This window comes from Eleutherodactylus coqui, chromosome 3, assembly GCF_035609145.1.
Source record: "Eleutherodactylus coqui strain aEleCoq1 chromosome 3, aEleCoq1.hap1, whole genome shotgun sequence".
Taxonomy (NCBI): domain Eukaryota; kingdom Metazoa; phylum Chordata; class Amphibia; order Anura; family Eleutherodactylidae; genus Eleutherodactylus; species Eleutherodactylus coqui.
The window spans coordinates 29,792,782-29,815,793 of record NC_089839.1 but is presented as its reverse complement, the minus strand read 5'-3'; the positions used below and the strand labels follow the sequence as shown (position 1 = coordinate 29,815,793).

Below are 23,012 nucleotides of genomic sequence, written 5' to 3'. Positions count from 1 at the left end.
CAGGAGCAGAACGCCTCTACCTGTCCCGAACCCAAGTGCCCTCTTCCCGAGGTGTTCTCTGGGGAGAGGAACAAGTTTTTCGTTTTCCAACAGGCGTGTCGCCTGTTTTTTCGGATGCGTCCCCGTTCTTCCGGCTCGGAGGTCCAGAGGGTCGGGCTTATAATGTCCCTACTGCGGGGCTCTGCCCAGACTTGGGCCTTTTCCATTCCCGAGGGTTCCCCCTCCCTGCAGTCGGTGGACTCCTTTTTTCAGGAACTCGGGGGTATCTTCGATGAACCGGACCGAGTGGGGTTGGCGGTTGCGCGGTTGCTGGCGCTGCATCAGGGGTCGCTTTGTGTGGAGGATTATTGCTCCAATTTCAGACGCCATGCGGGTGATACTGCATGGAACGATAGCGCCCTGAAAGACGTTTTTATGCAAGGTCTCTCAGACGCGGTCAAAGAACTGTTGATCTCCCATCCCGTTCCCGGGTCCTTAAAGGAGGCTATGGAGTTAGCAGTGAAGGCAGATAGGAGGCTCAGGGCTGGGAAGCAAGATAGACCGACCCATAGAGTCAGGGAGGTCATTTGTCCTGTTCCCTCCCCGTCCGTACCAGTCTCTGTTCCCGAACCTATGGAACTGGACCCGCTGGACCCCAAGGAGCGACGCCGGATTCGGTTATTACATAATCTCTGTCTCTACTGCGGGAAAGCTGGACATCGGGTGATAACTTGCCCCTGGAGGCCTCAGCGTCCACAGTCTGAAACGGCAGAAAGACTTCCAGTCCTAGGCGACTGCAGGGAGAGTCGCCTAGGACCTCAGGTACGTCCTAGACTTCTGATACCCTGCCAGGTTAGATTCCGGAACTTCTCCCGCCTAGGGCAGGCGTTTATTGATTCCGGAGCAGCTGCTAACCTGATAAGCATGCGTCTCGTTGAGCCCCTGAGGGCTGAATTTGTGGCGCTGAAGACGCCAATTCGTTTTGCTAGCATTGATGCTACTCCTCTTGCTTCGGGCTTGGTACGATGGAGGACCCCAGTGTTACAACTCATGGTGGGGGGTCGCCATTTGGAAGGTCTATCATTCCTGGTGATGGAGAAAATGTCGGTAGACATGGTACTAGGGAGGCCGTGGCTGGCGTTGCACAACCCCCAATTCGATTGGGCCACTGGGGAGCTAACCCAGTGGGGGCCGTCCTGCCATAGCCATCGTGCTCCCACTCCCCCCTGCTCAGTCGAACAGAAGGGGTACCGGTCCTCTGGAAATCGCAAAAGGAGGGGGTCGCACGGGGTGCCATAAGTCTTTGTCGAAACCTGTTGTCTCTTCGGTGATGAGCCCGAATTTGAGCTCGAATTCATAGACTCATTCGTATTTCTTAGATTATACCAAATCAATCTGAGTATAAACTTATGAGTCTATCTATATCTCGTTAGATCATATCAGTTGATCTATTTATGATCATATATACTACTTGCAAACACAATAAGTTGATGAGCTTTGTATCTCATTCGTACTTCTTTGATCACGTCTATTGACCATATACACCATCTGTCAAGATCACAGGGTGTTCCAGTCATTTAGTACCATCGGGACCCCGTGACTAAAAACAAAAAATAAGGAACTGTTGTGTGGAAGAGATATTGTGACATCCCTTTGTGTTTATGTTATGTGAGTCTCTATAGCCCATATATGTTTTTTTTAAAGGATCTTAATAAAAATTATAATTTTAGTCTATATCTGTGAAGGTCCTACTTGAAAACCTGCCTACAACACTGTTTTGTGGCCTCAAGGGGTTACATTTTTTTTTTTTAAAGGAACGTTTATTGGGCATGTCATACATCACAATACAAAACAAGGAAGAGTCATCAAGAATACTTCACAAAATTACAACATTACAGTTTTTTCACTCCTTTCAGGGTTTAAAATACCCCCTTTTTTCTTTTTTTTTCTTTTGAACAACTTTGGCCATTATTACAAAGGAGACCAAGACTCCCAACCTGGGGAATCGTAACAAATAGGAAGAATAACTATAAACTAAACCCACAGCTCCAGTACCAATATTGTGTATACATATTGTCCATGCAAGTCACAACAACCAATAGATAAAAGACCTTAAGTTTTCCCAGAAAGAGGAGTTAATCAGATATGTCCAGCGGAGTATTGGGGCAGTCAACCCACCGACCCCATCTCTTGGTGAACTTGGCAGGGCATCCCCTAGTATAAACCCAATTTATATAGAGGGGCAACACAGTTTAACTCACATAGCCAGGCAGTCCTAGTGTTTTTTTTAATGTTTCCAATTAAGTAATATTACCTTTTTAGCATAGAAAAAAAATAATTTGTATAGAGTGCTTGCTGCCACATCGACCGAAATGTCTTCCCCAAGGCCGAAAAGACAGACCTTAGGGTGGAGGATACGCGGTGCTCCCAGATGCGTCTCCATGAACTCAAGAACATCCTTCCAATAGGCTTGTAAAACATGACACTCCCAGAACATATGCATAGTTGTGCCTGTATCCATGAAGCACCTTGGGCAGTCTGAACTAGGAGATAAGCCCATAGTGTTTAAACGGCGAGGAGTATAATAGACTCTATGAAGATCTCTAGATTAGAGACTCGCGTCTCTCGCAGGTTGTGGAATCTACCCGTAGCGGGCCGAAGTCCAACCCCAGGGCATCAAGCTTCTCAGTATGAGCAGATCCACAGTCTGTTATGGCCCTAAGTACGTCCGCAATAGTTGGACCTGGGGTGGTGGGACCAGGGGGGGGGGGGGGACCCTTGATGTGAGCTGGACGCATGAGGTTGAGTTTCTTCCATAGCGCCAGGTTTCACAAGTTGCTGTACTCTATTGGTGAGCTTCATTTATTTTGTAGGGGGGCCATATAGGCAGAGGGTGTAATTGAAGTATAGAGAAACGTATTCAGAAGCAGGTCAGGAGCAGCCAGCAAAGTTTGTCAGGGGTGCCTGTCACTCACCCGGCTGTCTCTGCAGGAGTAGAGCAGAGGGAGCGGTGCACAGCCGCGGCGCCTCCAGGAGTCCTAGGTTAGCCCCCCTCACAGCCCGGACAGCAAGAGAGTTGTAGCTGGGCTTTCCACAGGGCGCAAGCACCCGGTAATCCAGCCCACGGATTCTCTCGCTTCTGCAGGCCGCAGCAGATCTCACAGGGTCTGTTCATAGTAAGACCGCAGAAGGTCCTAAAAGGTCTCCAATTGGTCCCCAAGGGCAGAAAAGATGGTGCAGGATCTGGTAGGCAGAGTATGGTCCTTTTTCAAGCAGGATTTTAGGGCTTTTCCCCTGGTTAGATGGAGGAACACTTTCTCATGTGTCTTGTCTCTCTGACAGCTAGGCCAGCCCCCCACCCCAGTTCTCTGATGCTTAACAAGACTCTTTTTGTGGCTAAAAAACCTCCCACATTCTGAACATGAAAATGGCTTTTCCCTGGTGTGAGTTCTTTTATGCTGAACAAGATTTTTGTCCAAAACATTTCCCACATTCTGAACATGAAAATGGCTTCTCCCCTGTGTGAGTTTTCAGATGTGCCACAAGATGCTGTTTCAAGCTAAAACATTTTCCGCATTCTGAACATGAAAATGGCTATGCCCCTGAATGAATACTTAGATGTCCCACAAGACTTAATTTTTCGCTAAAACATTTCCCACATTCTGAACATGAAAATGCCTTCTCCCCTGTGTGAGTTCTCTGATGCTTAACAAGACTTGATTTTTGTCTAAAACATTTCCTACATTCTGAACATGAAAATGGCTTCTCCCCTGTGTGAGTTCTCTGATGCCTAACAAGACTTGATTTTTGGCTAAAACATTCCCCACATTCTGAACATGAAAATGGCTTCTCCCCTGTGTGAGTTCTCTCATGCTTAACAAGATTTGATTTTTGGCTAAAACATTTTCCACATTCTGAACATGAAAATGACTTTTCCCCTATGTGACACTTTAGATGTTCCACAAGATGCGATTTCCAACTAAAACATTTCCCACATTCAGGACACGAAAACGGCTTCGCATCTAAGTGAATACTTAGATGTCCCACAAGACTTGATTTTTGGTGAAAACATTTCCCACATTCTGAACATGAAAACGACTTCTCACCTGTGTGCATTCTCTGATGCTTAACAAGATCTTATTTTTGGCTAAAGCATTTGCCACATTCTGAACATGAAAATGGCTTTCTCCCTGTGTGACTTATTAGATGCTTCTCAAGATTTGATTTCCAACTAAAACATTTGCCACATTCTGAACATGAAAATGGCTTCTCCTCTGTGTGAATTCTTAGATGTCCCACAAGACTTGGTTTTTGTCTAAAACATTTCCCACATTCTGAACATGAAAAAGGCTTCTCCCCGGTGTGAATTCTCTTATGCTTAACAAGATCTGATTTTTGGCTAAAACATTTGTCACATTCTGAACATGAAAATGGCTTCTCCTCCGTGTGAATTCTTAGATGGCCCACAAGACTTGATTTTCGTCTAAAACATTTACCACATTCTGAACATGAAAGAGGCTTCTTCCTTTTGTGAACTGTCTGATGCTTAACAAGATCAGACTTTTGGCTAAAACATTTCCCACATTTTGAACATGAGAATGGCTTTTCCCCTGTGTGACTTTTTAGATGTTCTACAAGATTTGAATCTTGTCTAAAACATTTCCCACATTCTGAACACAAAAATGGCTTCTTCCCCGTGTGAGTTTTCTGATGCTTAACAAAATAAGATTTTAGGCTAAAACATTTTCCACATTTTGAACATGAAAATGGCTTCTCCACTGTGTGAGTTCTTAAATGTTCCACAAGATTTGATTTCTGACTAAAACTTTTCCCACATTCAGGACATGAAAATGGCCTCTCCCCTGTGTGAATTTTCTGATGTTTCACAAGGATTGATTTCTGGCTAAAACTTTTTCCACATTCTGGACATGAAAATGGCCTTTCATTGCTAGGATTTCTGTTCTGAAAAGAAAGTTTAGATTTCCTTTTAGAATGCTTCCCACATTGAAATAGTTCCTCTTTTCCATGTTTGTTAATCAGTGATTGGTCAGATGAAGGTTGATTGTGACCAGCAGCATCAGAGAATAGATCGCTACTCTGAAGCACTAAGGGTACATTAGGGGTTATTGAATTTATTTGTGTGGTGTTATCTTCTCGTTCCTGATCTAGAGATACATGGGAGCCTCTTATCCAATCTTCACCTGGAAAAGAAAGCAATCAAGCTTTATTAAGACAACAGTAATAAAGCAAGGAAATATAAAGGAAAATTGGCTTGCAGGAAAGCAGAAAAACATATGACTAAGCCCTATTGCACACGGCAAGGCTAGATTCCACATGCAGTGGAATCCGACACTGTGAGCAGTGACGAACATGCATAACTGTTCCTTTGAGTTTTCATCTGTAATGTAGTTGGTCCGTGTGGCAAGCCGTCAGACATGCACAGTACAGATTTTTCATTTTCAAACTCCAACTTTTCCCGCGTCATCGTCTAGCAATGATGCGGAATCCGCTACCTTTCCGCAATGCCATTGTAGAAGAACCGCGGATTGGATGGCTTCCATTGCAGTCAAGCATGCTGCAATTTTTTCTCCCCTAGCGGAAACGGCAATTGCTTTCCACAAGTGTGGAGGAAGAATCGATTTCCCATAGCATGCTCTGGGCGCTATTTGTTGGCGGAGTTTCCATAAACTAATCCCTAGTGATGGTAGTGACAGTTATTTCTCTGTAGACCATATACTATAATATATCACAATGTTAATAGACAATAGCGTTTAAAAATTTCCATAAAAGAGGTATTTCCACATAGGACCACTTTACAGAGTGAGACTTTATGAATTAGGGTCCAGAAGAAAAGCCACACATAACAGACTTCCTCAACACATGGAAGAAGGATCTCTGGTCATGATGATAAATGCTATGGGAGCGCAAATTCAACACTTCCCATCACCCACAGTGAATTATGGTAGTAGCAAGTTATTCTGTAAAAAGAAACATTGAAGTGTTTTGGAGTCACAGCCTGGACCTCAATCTGATTGAGGATCTGTGGCATGACTTGAAGACTGCTGAACACTAATGCAACCATCTGATTGGAAGCAATTGGAAGACTTTTACCTGGAAAATGGGTAAAAATCCCAGTATTAAGATGTGCTGAGCTTATAGAGACATACCTCAAGGGATTCTTTTGTATTAAATTATACAATATACATAGATAATAGAATATATGTAGAGTACATCAGTGTGCAGAGCATTACTACCGCTAATATGGAAATCCTAAATTAGTTGATTCAAATGTGGACTAGAAGGAAAATGCCCATTAGAAATGGAGGAACACCCTTCACACTCTGTAAGGAGGAAGACCTCATTAGAGAGAAAACCCCTGTGAGTTCACATGTACAGTGGAGAGAAGTATACATTGAAGGCGCCTCCATGTGTCTGTGTGTGGAGTGGGTTAAACATGGAAATGCTGGAGAAACAATTGCAGTATTGGGAGGAGTAATAGACTAAGGCGCACACCCCGAAATATTCAGTACCACATTATATGCTCAAAGCCATGTAGAGATCACACCAACACACAACAGCTGTGTTATTACAGGGATCCTTGATGAAGTGTTACTACCGAGAACGAGGAATCAGGACTAATACTGAGAAAAAAAATAGATGAGTAGAGAGACTCTTTTTGGCAACACATATACTTTTCGTTCAAAGCCTATTTTTTCGGCATCCGAATCATGTCAATAGCCGTCCTTAAAGTGAAGCTGTCACTATCTCTTTGAAACCCTTAGGCCTCATGTCCACGGGGAAAATCAGATCCGCTGCAGATTCTCCATGTAGAATCTGCAGCGGGTCCCTCCTGCCCTGCGGACATGAGCGCCGAAAATAGCAATTTAAAAGAATTTACCTTTCCGTAGCGGGCGGCGAAGATCAGCTGTTCCTCACGGCCGGATCTTCATTTTCGGCCGGCGGATGAATTCCTGACGCCGGCGGCACATCGCCGGCACGTCGTCGACGTGCCGCGCGCATGCGCCGGGCACATCCGCCGAGCCGAAGTAAGGGAGATGCAGCCGTGAGGAAGAGCAGAGCTTCGCGGCCCGCTGCGGGTGAGTAAATGCTTTAAATTCCTATTTTAGGTCTCCCGCGGATCCGGACGGCTTCCATAGGCTTCAATAGAAGCCCGCGGGAGCCGTCCCCGCGGGAGACCCGCATGAAAATGGAGCATGGTCCAGATTTTTTCATGCTCCATTTTTTTTAAAATCACTTTTATTGACGATCCGCGGGTATTTATGTACCCGCGGGTGGTCAATGCATCCCTATGGGGTGCGGATCCGCGCGCGGGAGATCCGCTGCGGATTTTAAATGTCATTTTGCCCGTGGACATGAGCCCTTACCGAGAGCAAAATAAAGTGTCATGCACACTGATCACAGTGATATGTCTGGGGTGCGTATCTGTGCTGCAGTTTGGGAGAAACTTACATTTTAATAACACCTCCAGGCAGCCAGATCCTCCTCTTCCTGTTATATAGCATCCATTCACCACAGTTCACTTCCTAGCAGGATATGCCGAATCCTCGGCAGTGTGCTTTAGCATGCAGGCGTAGGCTGTTGCCTTTTTTCTTCATATAGCTAAAGCAGGCTGCTGAGCATCCAGCATTACCTGTTAGGCAGTGAACGCTACGTCACTAGTGACTAGGTACACTGACCTGCAGAATGGCGCAAATGTAAGCTACATCACAGAAAATAGAAGAATCTGCTGGATTGAGATGACATGACCATGGGGACTGGAGGAGCCAGGAGAAGATCGGTAAGGAAAAGATGTGGTAAGAAGACTGCTGAGAAAAGAAATAGGGAAGCTTAGAATTTTTTTTCCTAATGATAGGAAACCCCTTTAAAATACTGCATTTCCTTAGTAATGCTGGCCATGGCTTCCCTCAGCTCATTGTCTTAGATGCCAAAAGCAGAACCCAGGGCAATAAGCTGTTCACCTCGGGACCCTTTTTATATTCAGAGAAACAGTGCAGTGGCATTACTCTATTAGGTGGGTGAGGGCTGGGACAAGCTATCGTGGAAATCTGGGGTGGATGCAGAAGAAAAGAAAGAATGTTTATAGAAGAGTCACCTGTGAATCGCTCACTGTGTATTCTGCCTCTGACCAGTACTGGAGTCTACTCTATGGTCTGCAGCAGTGATGTGTGATACAAGTCTAGTTTGTGAGACATCTCCCATCATACATTACCATGCTTCAGGTTAAACTGATAGCTGTAGTTTCACAAGGTAGAAACATATTGTAGTGGCTAAATGGACTTAGCAGTTGATCATTGTGCTGAGTTCAATACTGTTGTCATATTTATGTACAGAGCTTGCTTCTGAGGCCGTAATTATGAACCGGGTTTGGTTCTGGCACTACATGTGTTACAGTTGGATCTGTACAATGAAGACCAAACTTTATATTCAGCTGACCCCCCTACTATTGTATTTTTGCATTAGCTCCATATATGTGGCTGGTTGTGTTGGCCCCACCTCCTGCCAATATGGACTCACCTACAACATTAGCCACTTTTATTTTTTTTCCAGGGGAAAAAAGAGGAACTACCGCCACAAACTGCATAGCAATTTTATTATAAAGATCAATGGCCCCCAAAATGATTTTGGTAAATGTAACTCATTAATTAAAAAATGCTGCATAAACAGATATAAATGCCATGACCTCCCACAAGAGTCAGTGCTGCACTTCTATATTTTGCTATCCAGGCATGCACTGCACCTTCCCATGATGCAACATGGCTGTATGCACTGTCAGAATGCAAGACATCGCTTGTTAACTGCACTTTCATGCTGAAGAGTTTGTGCTCCGTCGGCCATTTTCGTCTCCTTCTGGCAGCTGAAGACAGTCCCATATATAGTGTTATACGGTGATGTCTCCAGCTACTGGGAAGAGCGGAAAACGTCCAATGGAGCACGAACACTCCAGCGTGAAAGTGCAGGTAATTTTTAATATACATTAAACTTGCTATTCCCCCAATCCCCATAGGACCAAGTCCTAATGGAGAAGGGGAACTAACCAAATCACTGAACTGGCTAAATATTCCTTGTATTTAGGACCTGATTGCTAGGGGGCTAAAATATCCCTCCCAGTTTTGGGAAATAGACAGATGCTGTACAGTTGGTTATTTCTCATTTATGGCAAGAACCAGGTCCTTATGCAACGGGTAGGGTGAAGGGGCAAAAGTAATGGTGTTGTATATCTGGGACGCCAAATCCTGCAATAGCATTGAGAAATGAACAGTGAGGCTTGAGTATGCCCAGAGGCCTAGTGGTGGTGGGTCACAATTGCTCTTCTGTCTCCTCTCGGTGCATCCAAAACGCGGCCTGCTCCAGCTGCATGCAGGGGTGAAATTAGTCACTGTGCTAAGAAGGTTTATAACTTACTGTTCACGCAACGCCAGTGCCACTTCCAAGCAACAAGTCATTATAGTCGAATAAACAAGTCCACAGGCAAAGGGTAGTTTTCAAACCGGGGCTTACGTTTTTTTACTCAAGGTCTCCAACATTGATTTTTCAAAAGTAACATAATTACAGTTTTTGACATAACATCTTTGGCATTTCTTGCCTAATATACAGTCATTGCTAGTCTCAGTTATCTGATGAGAGTTCCTTTGAGGAGTAAATCCTACAGCTCACAGGAATTTGGCGCGGTCTGGGCTCAGTTGGAAGCGTCAGAGCCTCAGCCTCCTGCCTACATGGTCCTTCACCTGACTACATCTCTCCACCACCTTTCTTCTCTTCTCTCTAACCCGACTCCAGGAACTCCAAGCACCAATCATGCCACACTAAGAAGATTACGGAGAACAGACACCACGAAGTTTGATGACACCAACATCAGACATCGACCTAATATTGACCCAGACAGAGCCAATACACATAATACAACACATACCCACCACAGGAGACAGATATTAATGTGCTGGAGGGTCCCTTACTCTGGGGCCACATCACATAAACAGCGCAGCAAGCTATGCTATTTCCACATCTGCTCTTCCTTAGAGGTAAATGAACGGACTACAGTTATGTCCATGTGGCTGCTGTAATGCATCTCTCTCAATGGCTTTTACCAGAAGAGAGCAGCATCTCAGTTATGATGGCCGCCCCCATAATCATGTACAGAAAATACTTCATAAAGGAAAAAAGTATGTCAGTATGTGGTTTTACTTAAAGGGAACCTGGCATGTCCCTACAGCACCATAAATCAAGTTACAGTGTTAGGGGATGTGACAGGGAGTTTGGTGAGGTATATTTTATACTCACCTGCTCCCATGATCAAGGGGTGTCCCCTCTGTAGATGGTACGGTATGAAAATCCGACTCTTTTTAAAGTCCCTTACTCTTCCATAGACTTAAAGAGCGCACAGGACTCTGAAAAACAGTCCTGGATCATGGGAGTGGCGGAGTATAAGAAAAATACATCCCCCAGCTTCCCGTCAGGTCCCCTAACAGCACCATAACTTAGTCTACGGTGCTGTGGAGATGCAACACTTTCCCTTTAATGAATTGTGCCTGTTATACCACCCCTGCCCACTTTACTGTGTATGGTGCCATCTGCCTGCGACTCCATACTGGGTGACAGTGGTCCAGCAAATAGCTGGCTGGCCGGTATCCCAGGTAGTAGACCTTGGCCAGTCAGCTACTGATGACCGAACCTGTGGCTAGCTCATCAGTTTTACAGAGCTAAAAACGTCCTATAAAATGCTAAATATGCAAGCAATAGAGGATGATAATCCTCCGAGGGCAAGAGACATAGACCCCCTTCTGCATGTTGCCACTTAGTGTTTATTTTTTGTGTTTTTTTATGGTAATTTTTTGATTAAGGTTTTTGGTTTTTCTTGTTTCTTTTGACTTACAGATCTGTCATCAGCAATGAACAATTTCTTTGTTTATAATGTTTTTCGTAAAGATTTTGCCAGAATCAGGAAGTCCTTTGTCTTGCTCCGGTCCATGGACAATTTAAACCTTTAGATTACCTAAGTGTCCTTTTTGGAGGAGAAGGTGGGGGCACATATATATTTTAAGAAGCGAGTCATCAGCACATTGTCTTACTATGTAAGGATGATGAAACTCTCTTACCATTCACTGACACTGATATGGGATAATCGAGGCCACTCATCGCTCCACCAGAACTTTCCTGCAAAGTAAAGAGATGACAAAGAAGTAAAAGGCCCCACATTATCTTATATCCAGACAGAGGTGGAAAACCACTCGACGACATGAACCAATCTGCCCTGCTTTTTTTAAAAAACAGAGGGGATATGATGGAGTGTTTCAAAGAGGAGGGGAAAGTGTCAGAGGTTAGGGAGAGGTTGTAGATTGTTGTGAGGTGAGTAAGGAGAGCTGGGGAAAGGGACCGGAGGAGGTGAGAGGGGAGAGGGTTGCTAGCGCAGGTGGTGGGGTGGGCCTCGGAAAACAGCCTGGAGACTTCTTCCTCTGTCGTCAGTTCTAACGTAGAAAGTGAGTAAGTGCTGGATGCAGTGCTGAGGAGACTGGGATCGGAGCTAGCCGTGCAGTTTGCAGAGATTTCTTTGTGGATGTTGTCAATTTTGTCTTTGAAACAGGCAGCTAGTTCTCCAGCAGTCAGATCCGTCATGGGGGCCTGTTCTTTGGGGCTGAGGAGGGAGTGTTAGGTCTCGAAGAGTCGTTTGGGGTTGTGGGATAGTGAGGAGACAAGGGAGGTGAAATAAACTTGTTCGGCATGGTGAAGGGCGAGGTCATAAGTTTAAAGCATGAATTTGAAGTGGAGGAAGTCTGCGGGCACCTTTGATTTTTTCCACAGTCGCTTGGCACACCTAGAGTACCTCTGGATGAAGCGCGTTTGGGACGTGAGCCAAGGTTGCGATGGTCTGTGGTTGACGGCACGGCATGGTGCTGCTTCATCCAGGGCCCGGCTGAGGGTGGTGTGGTAGTGTTCGGCTGCCAGGTTAGGGCAGGGGAGCAATGAGATAGGGGACAGGGAGAACTGAATGCATCACAGAAGGGGAAATATAAAAACAATCACATAAAGCGGCCAATACTTACTGAATAAGGAATGCATATAGATGCATCCTCTCACCATGCAGGTGGCTGACTACCAAATGAGGGAGCTAAATGCACCTGTGCAGGACTCCGATGAGACAGCCACTCTCACTGCCTCTTGATATAGAGGGGGGTGGCTGCTTGGAGTATACTCCCACACAGAGTGGATACAAAGTGGCAGACCATTCTGATACATGTAGTTCACCATGCAGACCAGCAACCTATTAATGATGCTATAATAATTTGGTGGGTTGCCCTGCACTTCAGACAGTGAACCACATTGGTACTGTCTCCCTGGGCTCCTCCTGGAGTCTTAAGGCCACACTGCATGTGAATGATAGATAATAAATGCAAGGCATTAGTTGGAATTTGGCCAAGATACATCAGCCCACTAACCACTTCACGGTTCCTTGTGTTGTAGTGGGTCCCTACACTAATATAAATACATCACAGAAGGGGAAATATAAAAACATTAAAAACAATGACAGAAAGCAGCCACGTTAGGGCAGGGGAGGAATGAGATAAGGTATAGGGAGGACTGAATGGTCTCAGCAAACTGTTGGGTGCAGATGGACTGGAGGTTCCTAGACGGTCAGGGGAGATATTAGAGTGCATGATGAAGAAAGAGAGGAGGTTGTGATCTGAGAGTGAAAGGGGAGTTAGTAAAGTGGAAGGCAGAGCAGAGACGGAGGAAGATTAAATCGAGAGTGCTGCCATCTCTGTGAGTGGGGGAGTCAGAGATTAGCGATAGGCCAAGGGAGGAGGTAAGCGTTAAAAGCCGGGAGGCAGATGAGAAGCTGGGGTCGTTAGTAGGGATGATGAAATAGCCAAGGATGAGAGTTGTGATTTCACAGGATAGGAAGTGGGAGAGCCAGGCACTGAAGTGGTCTAGGAAAAGGTGGGTGGGACCTGGAGGCCGGCAAATGACTGTGACACGCTGGGGAATTGGGCAGAAGAGTCGCAGGGTGTGGACTTTGAATGACTGGAAGGTGAGCGAAGGAGCTGAGGGAATGACCTGGAAGGTACAGTTAGGCAAGAGGATGACTCCTACTCCTCCGCCGCGCCTGTTGTCCAATCTTGGGGTGTTGGAAAACTGCAGGCCATCATAGGACAATGCAGCAGGGGAGGTAGAATCAAAATGCTGTATCCAGGTGTCGGGGAGGGCGAGCAGGTTAAAGTGTTTAGTGGTGAAGAGGTCATGGATAGTTGGGAGTTTGTTGCATGTGGATTGGGAGTTCCATAGGGCGCATTTGAATGGGGCAAGGGGGCATTTTGATAGAGAGCAGTATGGGTTGGGCCTGGGTTAGGGGAAATGTCCCCTGTGGCTAAGAGTAGCAGGGTAGCGGGGGTGAGCACATGGTTAGGGGATTTATGCGGGTGGCCGAGGTGTTTCTTGGCAGTATAGGGGGGTTGGAGGCGACTGAGGAAGTTGAAAAGTGCATGGGAGCTGTGTATGGGTGAGGAAATGACAAAGGGGCTGATGGGAATGGAGTGAGTTGGGGCTGGGCGTTGGAAGAGAGTGTTAAAGCTTAAAAGAAGGATAGTGATGGTGATCAGTGCAAAGAGTAGAGTATTTTCCTCCAGACTATGGACAGTTGTGGAATTTACTTGTCTCCTGCTCTGTCGAACTGCGCTGTATAACTGCATTATTCAACAGCATAGGACACTTGTTTCTGGACACATCAGGCGAGGCAAAGAGGCTATAGCTGATGATCTACCTGATGATCCAGTAGGACATGTTCCTCTTCTTCTGGGCAATCCAGGGAATATAGAGGACTGGGACATCTCTCTGGGGAATTTCTCTGATTGGATCCATCTATAGCAAATAACCAGAGAGACTGAATACATTGTATATCTGATGATGGCGAGACTAGCCAACCCTCAAAACAGTCCTTTACAATAAATGAAGGTCTCCTCTTACCCGGTGATGTGAGGGGCTGTTGATCCTCCATCATGACGTCCTTGTACAGATCCTTGTGTCCTTCTAAATACTCCCACTCCTCCATGGAGAAATAGACAGTGATGTCCTGACACCTTATAGGAACCTGACACAAACAGTGTACCATCATCCTCCAGACTCCTAACTTGGCGGTATTATATAATGTCCCCCATTCCCAGCAGCGCTCACCTCTCTGGTCAGCAGCTCAGTGATCCTGTGGGTAAGTTCTAGAATCTTCTGCTCGTGTATCAGTGAATGAGGTGAATGCTCAGTGATGGGGCTCTGGGTCTGGCTTCGTCCTCCTGACACATGAGGGGTCACACACTCACCAGATGACTTCTTCACTACTGTGTAATCCTGTGGATGGTGAGACACTGATCACTACATGGAGGCTAAGAATCCTTCACCTTTCCCGTCATTCCCCTGTTTATTACTAGAGATAAGAGTGACATCATGTGAAGCTCTCACCTCCCCAGTTATCAAGTAGATGATCTCCAGGGTGAGTTCTAATATCTGGGCAGCCATGTGGTCTCTGTCCTTCTCCATCCTTGGTGGGTCATTGATGGAAAGGACCATCGTCTTTATCTGTGAGAGTCCTGTACTGAAGGAACCTGAGGGAGGCAAGAACATCATCCATGAAGGGTCTCACTACTAGGGGATTATAGAGGATTAGTGACAGCATACAATGGAGATGTCTTATTTACTAGATTACTGACAATAATATGACACATTAGTCTATTCTTCCCCTGTTATATAGTAAGTACAGGGTAACATAGTAACATACATAGTAACATGGTATGTTAGGTTGAAGGAAAACAATGTACATCTAGTTCAGTCTGTTTTCATCCCATTGTTGATCCAAAGGAAGGCAAAATAACATAAATGAGCTAGAAGCGAATTTAGCCTTTTTTGGGGAAAAAATTCCTTCCTGACTCCATAATGGCAGTCAGAATAATCTCGGATCAACGTTTAAAAGATCTGACTCCGAGACCCGGATCAACAACCCTGTTGGTTATTTATATCCTGCAATATCATGGCGCTCTAAAAAGATGTCTATTCCCCTCTTAAACTCCTCTACTGATTTTGTCATCACAACGTCCTCAGGCAAAGTGTTCCACAGTCTCACTGCTCTTACAATAAAGAACCCCTTTCTATGTTGGTGATGAAACCTCCTTTCCTCTAACCGTAGAGGATGCCCTCTTCTTACCGTCGCAGTCCTGGGTATAACCAAATCATGGGAGAGATCCTTGTATTGTCCTCTAATGTATTTATACATAATTATTTGGTTGCTCATTAACCATCTTTTTCCAGGGTGAATAACCTCAACTTTGATAGCCTCTCTGGGTATTCCAGTCCTCTCACTTAGTTTAATAATTTAGTTTCCTGTCTTTGAACCCCATCAAGCACTGTAACATCTTTCCTGAGCACTGGTGTCCAAAACTGTCCACAGTATTCCATGTGGGGCCTGAGAAGTGCCTTATATGGTGGAAGCATAATGTTCTTGTCCCTCGCCCCTATACCTCTTTTAATGCACTTCAAGGCTTTTTATTTCTTTTTGCAGCAGCTGACTGGCATTGATTGCTCCAGTTAAGTCTACAAACAACTAGTACCCCAAGGTCTTTTTCCATATCGCTTTTCCCTAGCAGTACCCCATTTAATGCATATATTGTTGATATCTGATTCTCCTGCCCATGTGCATAACCTTACATCACACAGGATACACTGCAGTGCACCACATATATTCTCATCTTCCAGGACACTATAACTCTCCCCCTTACCCTGAAGTAATGCCCTGATCCTCCAAGACATCATCAGGAGCCGCAGTTTCCAATACCAATCTGTTCTGTAGGTAATCCCAGTATACAATGGGGTTGGAATTAAAGCCACATGTTCCGATCTCTGTATAGTAGCCGTCGCTTGTAATTGCAGGCATAGGTCTCACTGATTTCAATGAAAGGTCCACCTGCAGTTATGAGCGCCGCTGTATCCCAGCACTAACAACTGGCGCTGCCTGGAAAACCCCTTTAACCCATTTAGGACCAAGCACAGTAAAGTTACAGCGCTTGGTCCTGGGCTTTAATCTCAGCTCACGGCGGGGATTAAGGTCTCTGCTTCTGCAATCAGTAGCAGAGGGGGTTGTTAGCTTTTAGTAACAATTGAGAACCCTCAAGGAGAAGGCTGGAGGATTTTTAAACCCTTTCTGCCTTCTACTTTCTTTAGTACACAGTGCTCAATGAAGTCTATGTACTAAAATGTGAAAGTCAAAGTGTTTCTTCTACTACGCAAGCTGGCAGTCAGAGGACCGCCAGGATCCCCTGGCACAGCAGAGCTGCAGGGTCCAAGCAGACCCTGATCAGCTCTACCAGTGACTATTGTCACTACAGGGGATGTTTTTCCCTGGAACTGGGGCTCCTATGGATGCCCTAGCTACAGTGGAAAAGTGTGTAATAAAAAAAAAATATGTGAATGTCCCCCAGAGGTCTTATATGACATCATGGGGAACATAGATAGTAAAAAATAATAATTTCATAAATAAAATTAAAAAATTACAGAATAAAATAAAAATATATACATAAAAAAGCAAATAACTAGAGCTGAGCGAACGTACTCATTAAGGGCGATTTCGCAATCGAGCATTGCTATTTTCGAGTACCTGGCTACTCGGATGAAAAGATTCGTGGGCGCCGGGGGTGAGCGGGGGGTTGCAGAGAGGAGTGGGGGGGGGGGGGGGGGGGGAGAGGAGTGGGGGGGAGAGAGAGAGATAGAGCTCCCCCCTGTTCCCCTGTACTTACATGTATGTTGTGCGCAATGTATCCGTGTCTTAGTCCTTTAATTTTTAGGAATCTATGATGTATGTAAAGTTAACTATTCATACGCTGTATGGTATATTTATTTTTCAATAAAACAAGTTTAAAGAAAAAATAAAAAAAACTGAAAAAAGTCAATGAAAAAGATATTTAAAAAAGTAACCCTTAATGTCACGGGGAAAAAAACACAGCAAAAATAATTTGCAGCCTTGTATACAAAGTATTAAGCAGGCAGAGTACATGGGAGCCCCGACGAGGGCGGTCAGAGCACATAACCCCTTAATAATACACCGTATCCAAGAACTGTAACCACCAGTGATGGAACTGCAACTAATATCAGTGCTGCACATTGTCTGCAATAACTACGGTGCAGCTGGAGGACCAAAATACCTCCGGACCATCACAGCAAAACATCCGCAGCAAAGATCAGCCATGAAGAACCGGGATTTTATCTATTTCTCCAATATGCGATTCATTCCACATCTGACAAACTGGTATCCGAGGCGCAACTAACGACAGGAGATAAATGCAGCCGCCGCAGTACTGACACACGGCCGGTTACCTCTAACTGACCTGGACTGACCGTCATACAGCCCAATGCACAGACTCATGCAGCGCACACACCTCTACTACCTGCGGACCTCATCAGGAAAGAACTTCAAGAAACTCCTCTCACACACCTGACTAGTCACATGGTCATGACATCATCACAGGTGCTTTACCCCACGCATATATTGATATTTCGCAGGATATAAGCAGCATAGACGATTCCAGTAACCTCATTGGTTGTTGGCCACCACGTAGATACACCTCGTGCACGCGGATACTGTTATACAGCTGTGCACAAGGAGCTGTGCACAAGAATCACTCGATCAGAGATGTGGCCATGTTTTACTCATGCTGAGAGGAAGGTATCTGACATAGGATGCCCGGGCAAGCTGCTGCATGTGGCCATGTATGGTCCATGTGGGCGTAAACATGACCAAACATCGCCCTCTCAGCATGAGAAAACATGGCCGCAGCCAGCAACTTACCTAGGCAGCTTATGTCTCATTGACTTCTGGCCCTTTATGTGGTGATTGGTTTTACTTGAAGGGCTTTTAGACAAGACTATTAGGCTTGGGTTACACGGGACGGAAATCTCACGGAATATCTGCACCAGGACTGCATGCAAATTTTGTGCGACTTCTGCAATTTGACGCGGGTTTTGAAGCGGCTCTTCCGCCTGTATTCCGCTGTGGAAATCTCTCCCCATAGAGACAAGAGAGTCCGCAGCAGAAACGGCGCCAACGATGACATGCTGCAGATTTGAATTCTGCGTCTCGTGTCACTTTCCGTGTGGTTTGTCCGCAGCGGACTGTCGGCAGCGTGTGATTGAGATTTTTGCAAATCGCATCCACTTTGCTTCTAAGTCTCATTTTTAAAAATGCATGCGGATGATCCGCACGGAAATGGTGCAGCTCCACCCATCTGACCCCAGCCTTATCATTCAAATGAACACTAACCGTTCTGTCTAACCGCGAGCCAACGAGAATCTACACTTTTCATTCATTGTTTATTTTATGCAGCATACAAACCACAGTTGTCTCCTTCGCTAATTGTGCGGTTAAACAGCGCTCATTCTCTCCCTCTCATTCACTTATACAGTGACTGGGAAAGAATGAATGATTCTCCTTTGAACGAGCCAGCGATGTATCTGCCGGTATAAACAGGCTGCAGGTTGAGGGAACGAGCTAGCGATGACATCACCTGTTCGTCCAAACGATAATCGTCTCATCTAAAAAAAAAAACTTGCAAACGTCCGCAGACTTCCTCCACTACAAATTCATGCTCAGAACCTACAACCTCGCCCTCCACCATGCCAAACAAGTCTATTTCACCTCTCTAGTCTCCTCACTATCCCACAACCCTAAAAGGCTCTTTGATACTTTTCACTCCCTTCTCGGCCCTAAACCACAGCCCCCGGTGACGGATCTCAGTGCCGAAGAGCTGGCTGCTTATTTCAAAAAGAAAATTGATGACATCCGTCAGGAAATAACTTCCCAACCCCAGACTAGCCCTGACCCTAGTCTTGTGAGCACTGCATCTAGCTCCTGCTCACTGTCTGTACTCAGACCAGCGACAGAGGAAGAAGTCTCCAAATTGCTCTTCTCTGCTCGCCCCACCACCTGCGCTAGCGACCCCCTCCCCTCACACCTCCTCCGTTCCTTCTCCCCAGTGGTCATCTCCCATCTCACCACTGTATTCAACCTCTCTCTGACCTCTGGCATCTTTCCCTCTTCTTTCAAACACGCCATCATATCCCCACTGCTAAAGAAGCCGACTCTGGACGCGACTGATGCTGCCAACTACCGACCCATCTCAAACCTCCCCTTCATCTCCAAACTACTAGAACGGCGGGTTTACTCCCGCATTGTAAGCTACCTATCAGAGCACTCTCTCCTAGACCCCCTACAGTCTGGCTTTCGACCTCAACACTCGACAGAAACTGCCCTTACAAGGGTATCCAATGACCTACTGACAGCCAAATCGAGGGGTGATTACTCCCTACTGATCCTCCTCGACTTCTCCGCAGCATTTGACACTGTTGACCACAAACTCCTCCTCAGTATGCTACGCTCCATTGGCCTAAAGGATACTGCCCTCTCCTGGTTCTCTTCCTACCTATCTGACCGCTCTTTCAGTGTCTCCTTTGCTGGCTCTACCTCCCCTCCTCTTCCCCTTGCTGTTGGGGTCCCCCAGGGCTCTGTCCTCGGCCCTCTTCTTTTCTCTATCTACACAGCCCCTTTTGGACAAACCATCAGGAGATTTGGCCTCCAATACCACCTCTACGCTGATGACACCCAGCTATACACCTCTTCCCGTGACATCTCTGCACCTTTACTCCAAAACATCACTAACTGTCTGTCCGCTGTCTCTAACACCATGTCCTCTCTCTACCTAAAACTAAACCTCTCTAAAACTGACCTGCTGGTATTTCCACCCTCCACTAACCGACCTCCTCCTTACATCTCCATCTCAGTGTGTGGCACCACCATAACTCCTAGACAACATGCCCGCTGCCTTGGAATCATATTTGATTCTGATCTCTCTTTTACTGTTGCCCTCATCCACTCCCGGCTCGATTATTGCAACTCGTTGCTGATCGGCCTCCCCTGCACCAGACTCTACCCTCTCCAATCCATCCTGAATGCGGCAGCCAGGCTCATCTTCCTGTCCAGCCGCTACTCGTACGCCTCTGCCCTGTGCCGGTCACTGCACTGGCTGCCCGTTAAATACAGAGTTCAATTTAAACTCGCCACCTTCATCCACAAAGCCCTCCACAGTGCAGCGCCCCCCTATATCGCCTCCCTCATCTCAATCCATCAACCAGCCCGGGCTCTCCGCTCTGCTAACGAAACCAGATTTAGCGCCCCTTTAATTCGAACTTCTCATTCCCGCCTCCAAGACTTCTCTAGAGCAGCACCGGTCCTCTGGAACGCACTACCAAAGGCTACCTGAGCAATCCAGGACTCGCAGAACTTCAGGCGTGCTCTAACAATGCACCTCTTCAGGGAGGCATATTGAATTCCCTAAACAAACCCCTCTGTACTCCGCCTGATAACATGCTCCCTGACCTACTGACTGCAATCCCTGCTAGCCATCATAAACCGCTCCTGCAGCCATACTGTTTCTGCTGTCACACGGTTAAATGTCTGACCATTGTCTATGTGTATATCACCCCCCACTCTCCACCTCGCCATACAGTGCACATCTCCAGCCCCTTTACCTTCTGTATCACCCCATTACTTGTAGTATGTAAGCTCGTTGGAGCAGGACCCGCACCCCTATTGTTTCAATCAATTGATTACTTTGTAACCGTGGTTCTGTAATGTTTGTACTTTTGTCTTTCTGTATCCCCCGTCTATGTAAGCGCTGCGGAATATGTTGGCGCTATACAAATAAAGTTTATTATTATTAGTAATTATTGGGAAATGATATAGTACCAGTGTTTCTGGTGGTGCCACACAGCTCTGCTACATGCACATCACACACACACACAGCTCTGCTACATGCACATCAGACACACACACACAGCTCTTTTACATACATTCTTTATTCAATAGGGATGAAAAGCAGCACAGCAGAGTCCTGCACACCCTGATCACCCGCTGGTCATGTGACCCTGGACTGCTCTCAAACAGGTGACCGTGATGGTTTGATCGCTTCTGCAGTATGCCATAGCATTACATCATACTGCGATCGGGCATGGCTTGATAGGCATTATACTATGACAGCACTGGGGTCTTTCAGAAGACCCAAGGCTGCCATGACACCCGCACGGCTCCCTGCGATCTCACCCCTGAAACACTGATCAGAGCTGTTGCCGCTAGGTGTAAGATGTAAGATACAGTTAGCGCCCGTGGTATATGAAGAGAGATCGCCTCGCTATCTTTCTTCATGCATAGACCACTGATACAGGCTGTCAAGAGGCGTATAAGCGGTCGTTAAGGGGCTAAACTTTAAGAATTTTTTTTTTTGTAAGTAATTTTTCATATTAGAACTTTTCTAGAGATAATGCTAATGTCACACGAGGTCATACGTATTTGCGTGCGCATAAACACAGCAAATTTGCAAAATGACCAATACTTTCTTGCGAGCGCTTTGGCGTATTATACTGAACTGTTTTTACACCTAAGGGCATGGGCATTTGCATGTGGAAAATGTAAAAAAATGCATTTAAATAGTTAATTAGTCTAATGAGTTCAGTTCTAGGTGTTCTTTTTGCTGTACAATGACGCCATGTTTCACCTCTATGGGGACTTTTGCGCAAATTACAGGAACATAAAGTATGCTGCACGACCAAAATGTGCTGGAAAAATGCAGTATGTGAAAGTAACCATTGAACTCAGTGGGTTCTACGCACTACATATTACATGTGCAAATACCCCCGTGTGAATCCGGCCCACCATACTACGGAAAATAGCTGCTAAGCACATCTCCCATCTGTCTAGTTTATGTCGGCATCAGTTTGTAAATGTCCAATTTTCTTGTTCAGGGCTGCAGAAGGCTGAAAAATTTAGCAGTCCAAAAAACTATTTTTTAAGGGACCAATTAAGTTTTGAAGTGGCTTTGAATGGAATATATTTGAGAAATCCACATAAATCAATCCATTTTAAAAACTGCAAGCCTGAAAGAGTCCAAAATGGCATTTAGAGACCTTTCACACGAGCGCGGACATTTCTGCATCACAATGTTATCCCTATGGTCTCGTGTCCACGGGCAAAATAATAATTAAAATACCCGCGGATGGTCAATAAAAGTGAATTAGAAAAAATATGGAGCATGAAAAAATCCGGACTATGCTCCATTTGGTGCGGGTCTCCCGCGGGGACGGCTCCCGCAGGCTTCTATTGCAGCCTATTGAAGCCGTCCGGATCCACGGGAAACCTAAAATCAGAATATACTCACCTGCTCCGGATCTTCCCTTCTTCGCGGCTTGATCTTCTCTCCGTCGTGGCCGGATCTTCTTTCTTCTGGCCGGCGCATGCGCGCGGCACGCAGCCGGCGTGCCGTGCACATCTGCCGGGCCAAAGAAAGAAGATCCGGCCGCGATGGAGAGAAGATCAAGCCGCGAAGAAGGGAAGATCCGGAGCGTGCGGAGAGGTAATTGCTATTTTCAGCCCTCATGTCCGCGGGGCAGGAGGGACCCGCTACGGATTCTCCATGGAGAATCCGTAGTGGGCCTGATTTTCCCCGTGGACATGAGACCTATGGGGCTTGGATTCTGAACCTGTTAAAATCTGCATGTCTTTATTCAAAACCATAAAATTAAATTCCCCCAAACTTCCTGCTGCGGCATTAAGGACTCTTGCGGAATTGTTGCTGCGGACTTCTAACATACTGGAGATGTAATTCTGCAATTAACGTCCGCAGAATAAAATGCAAGATATTCAGCGAGACGTTCCGTAGAACACATTCTGCAGTTAGAAATAAAGTCCGCACTAATTGACAAAATCCACATCAGTGATGCGTTCTGCGCACAATGCCGTCCCAAGTGAAAGTTCTCTTAGGAGGTCTGTTAACCCTTTACTCGTTTCACAGAAAGTGGAGGGGATTTTTTTTTTTTTTGCAGGTTTTCCATTAAAAAAGATTTTTTCTGTAACACATCAGGAGATATCAGAGAAACAAATCTCAATATTTGTCGATTCTGCAGTTTAAAAAAATACTCCACATGTGGCGTTAGTGTGG

The 23,012-nt window shown here is 45.8% G+C and overlaps 1 protein-coding gene and 1 pseudogene across 1 annotated transcript in view; both read right to left on the bottom strand.

The window, feature by feature from the left end:
- LOC136620565 (zinc finger protein 271-like) overlaps positions 1 to 14,630 on the bottom strand; it is a 103,815-nt gene extending 89,185 nt beyond the window's left edge. The window contains exons 1-5 of the mRNA XM_066595409.1: positions 14,443 to 14,630; positions 14,164 to 14,331; positions 13,957 to 14,080; positions 13,754 to 13,851; positions 11,094 to 11,151 (exon numbers count right to left, since the gene is read on the bottom strand). Coding sequence (XP_066451506.1) covers positions 11,094 to 11,151; positions 13,754 to 13,851; positions 13,957 to 14,080; positions 14,164 to 14,331; positions 14,443 to 14,607 — 613 coding nt within the window. The 5' untranslated portion in view covers positions 14,608 to 14,630. The remainder of the gene's footprint in view (positions 1 to 11,093; positions 11,152 to 13,753; positions 13,852 to 13,956; positions 14,081 to 14,163; positions 14,332 to 14,442) is intronic.
- LOC136620556 (zinc finger protein 84-like) overlaps positions 1,740 to 23,012 on the bottom strand; it is a 28,103-nt pseudogene continuing 6,830 nt past the window's right edge.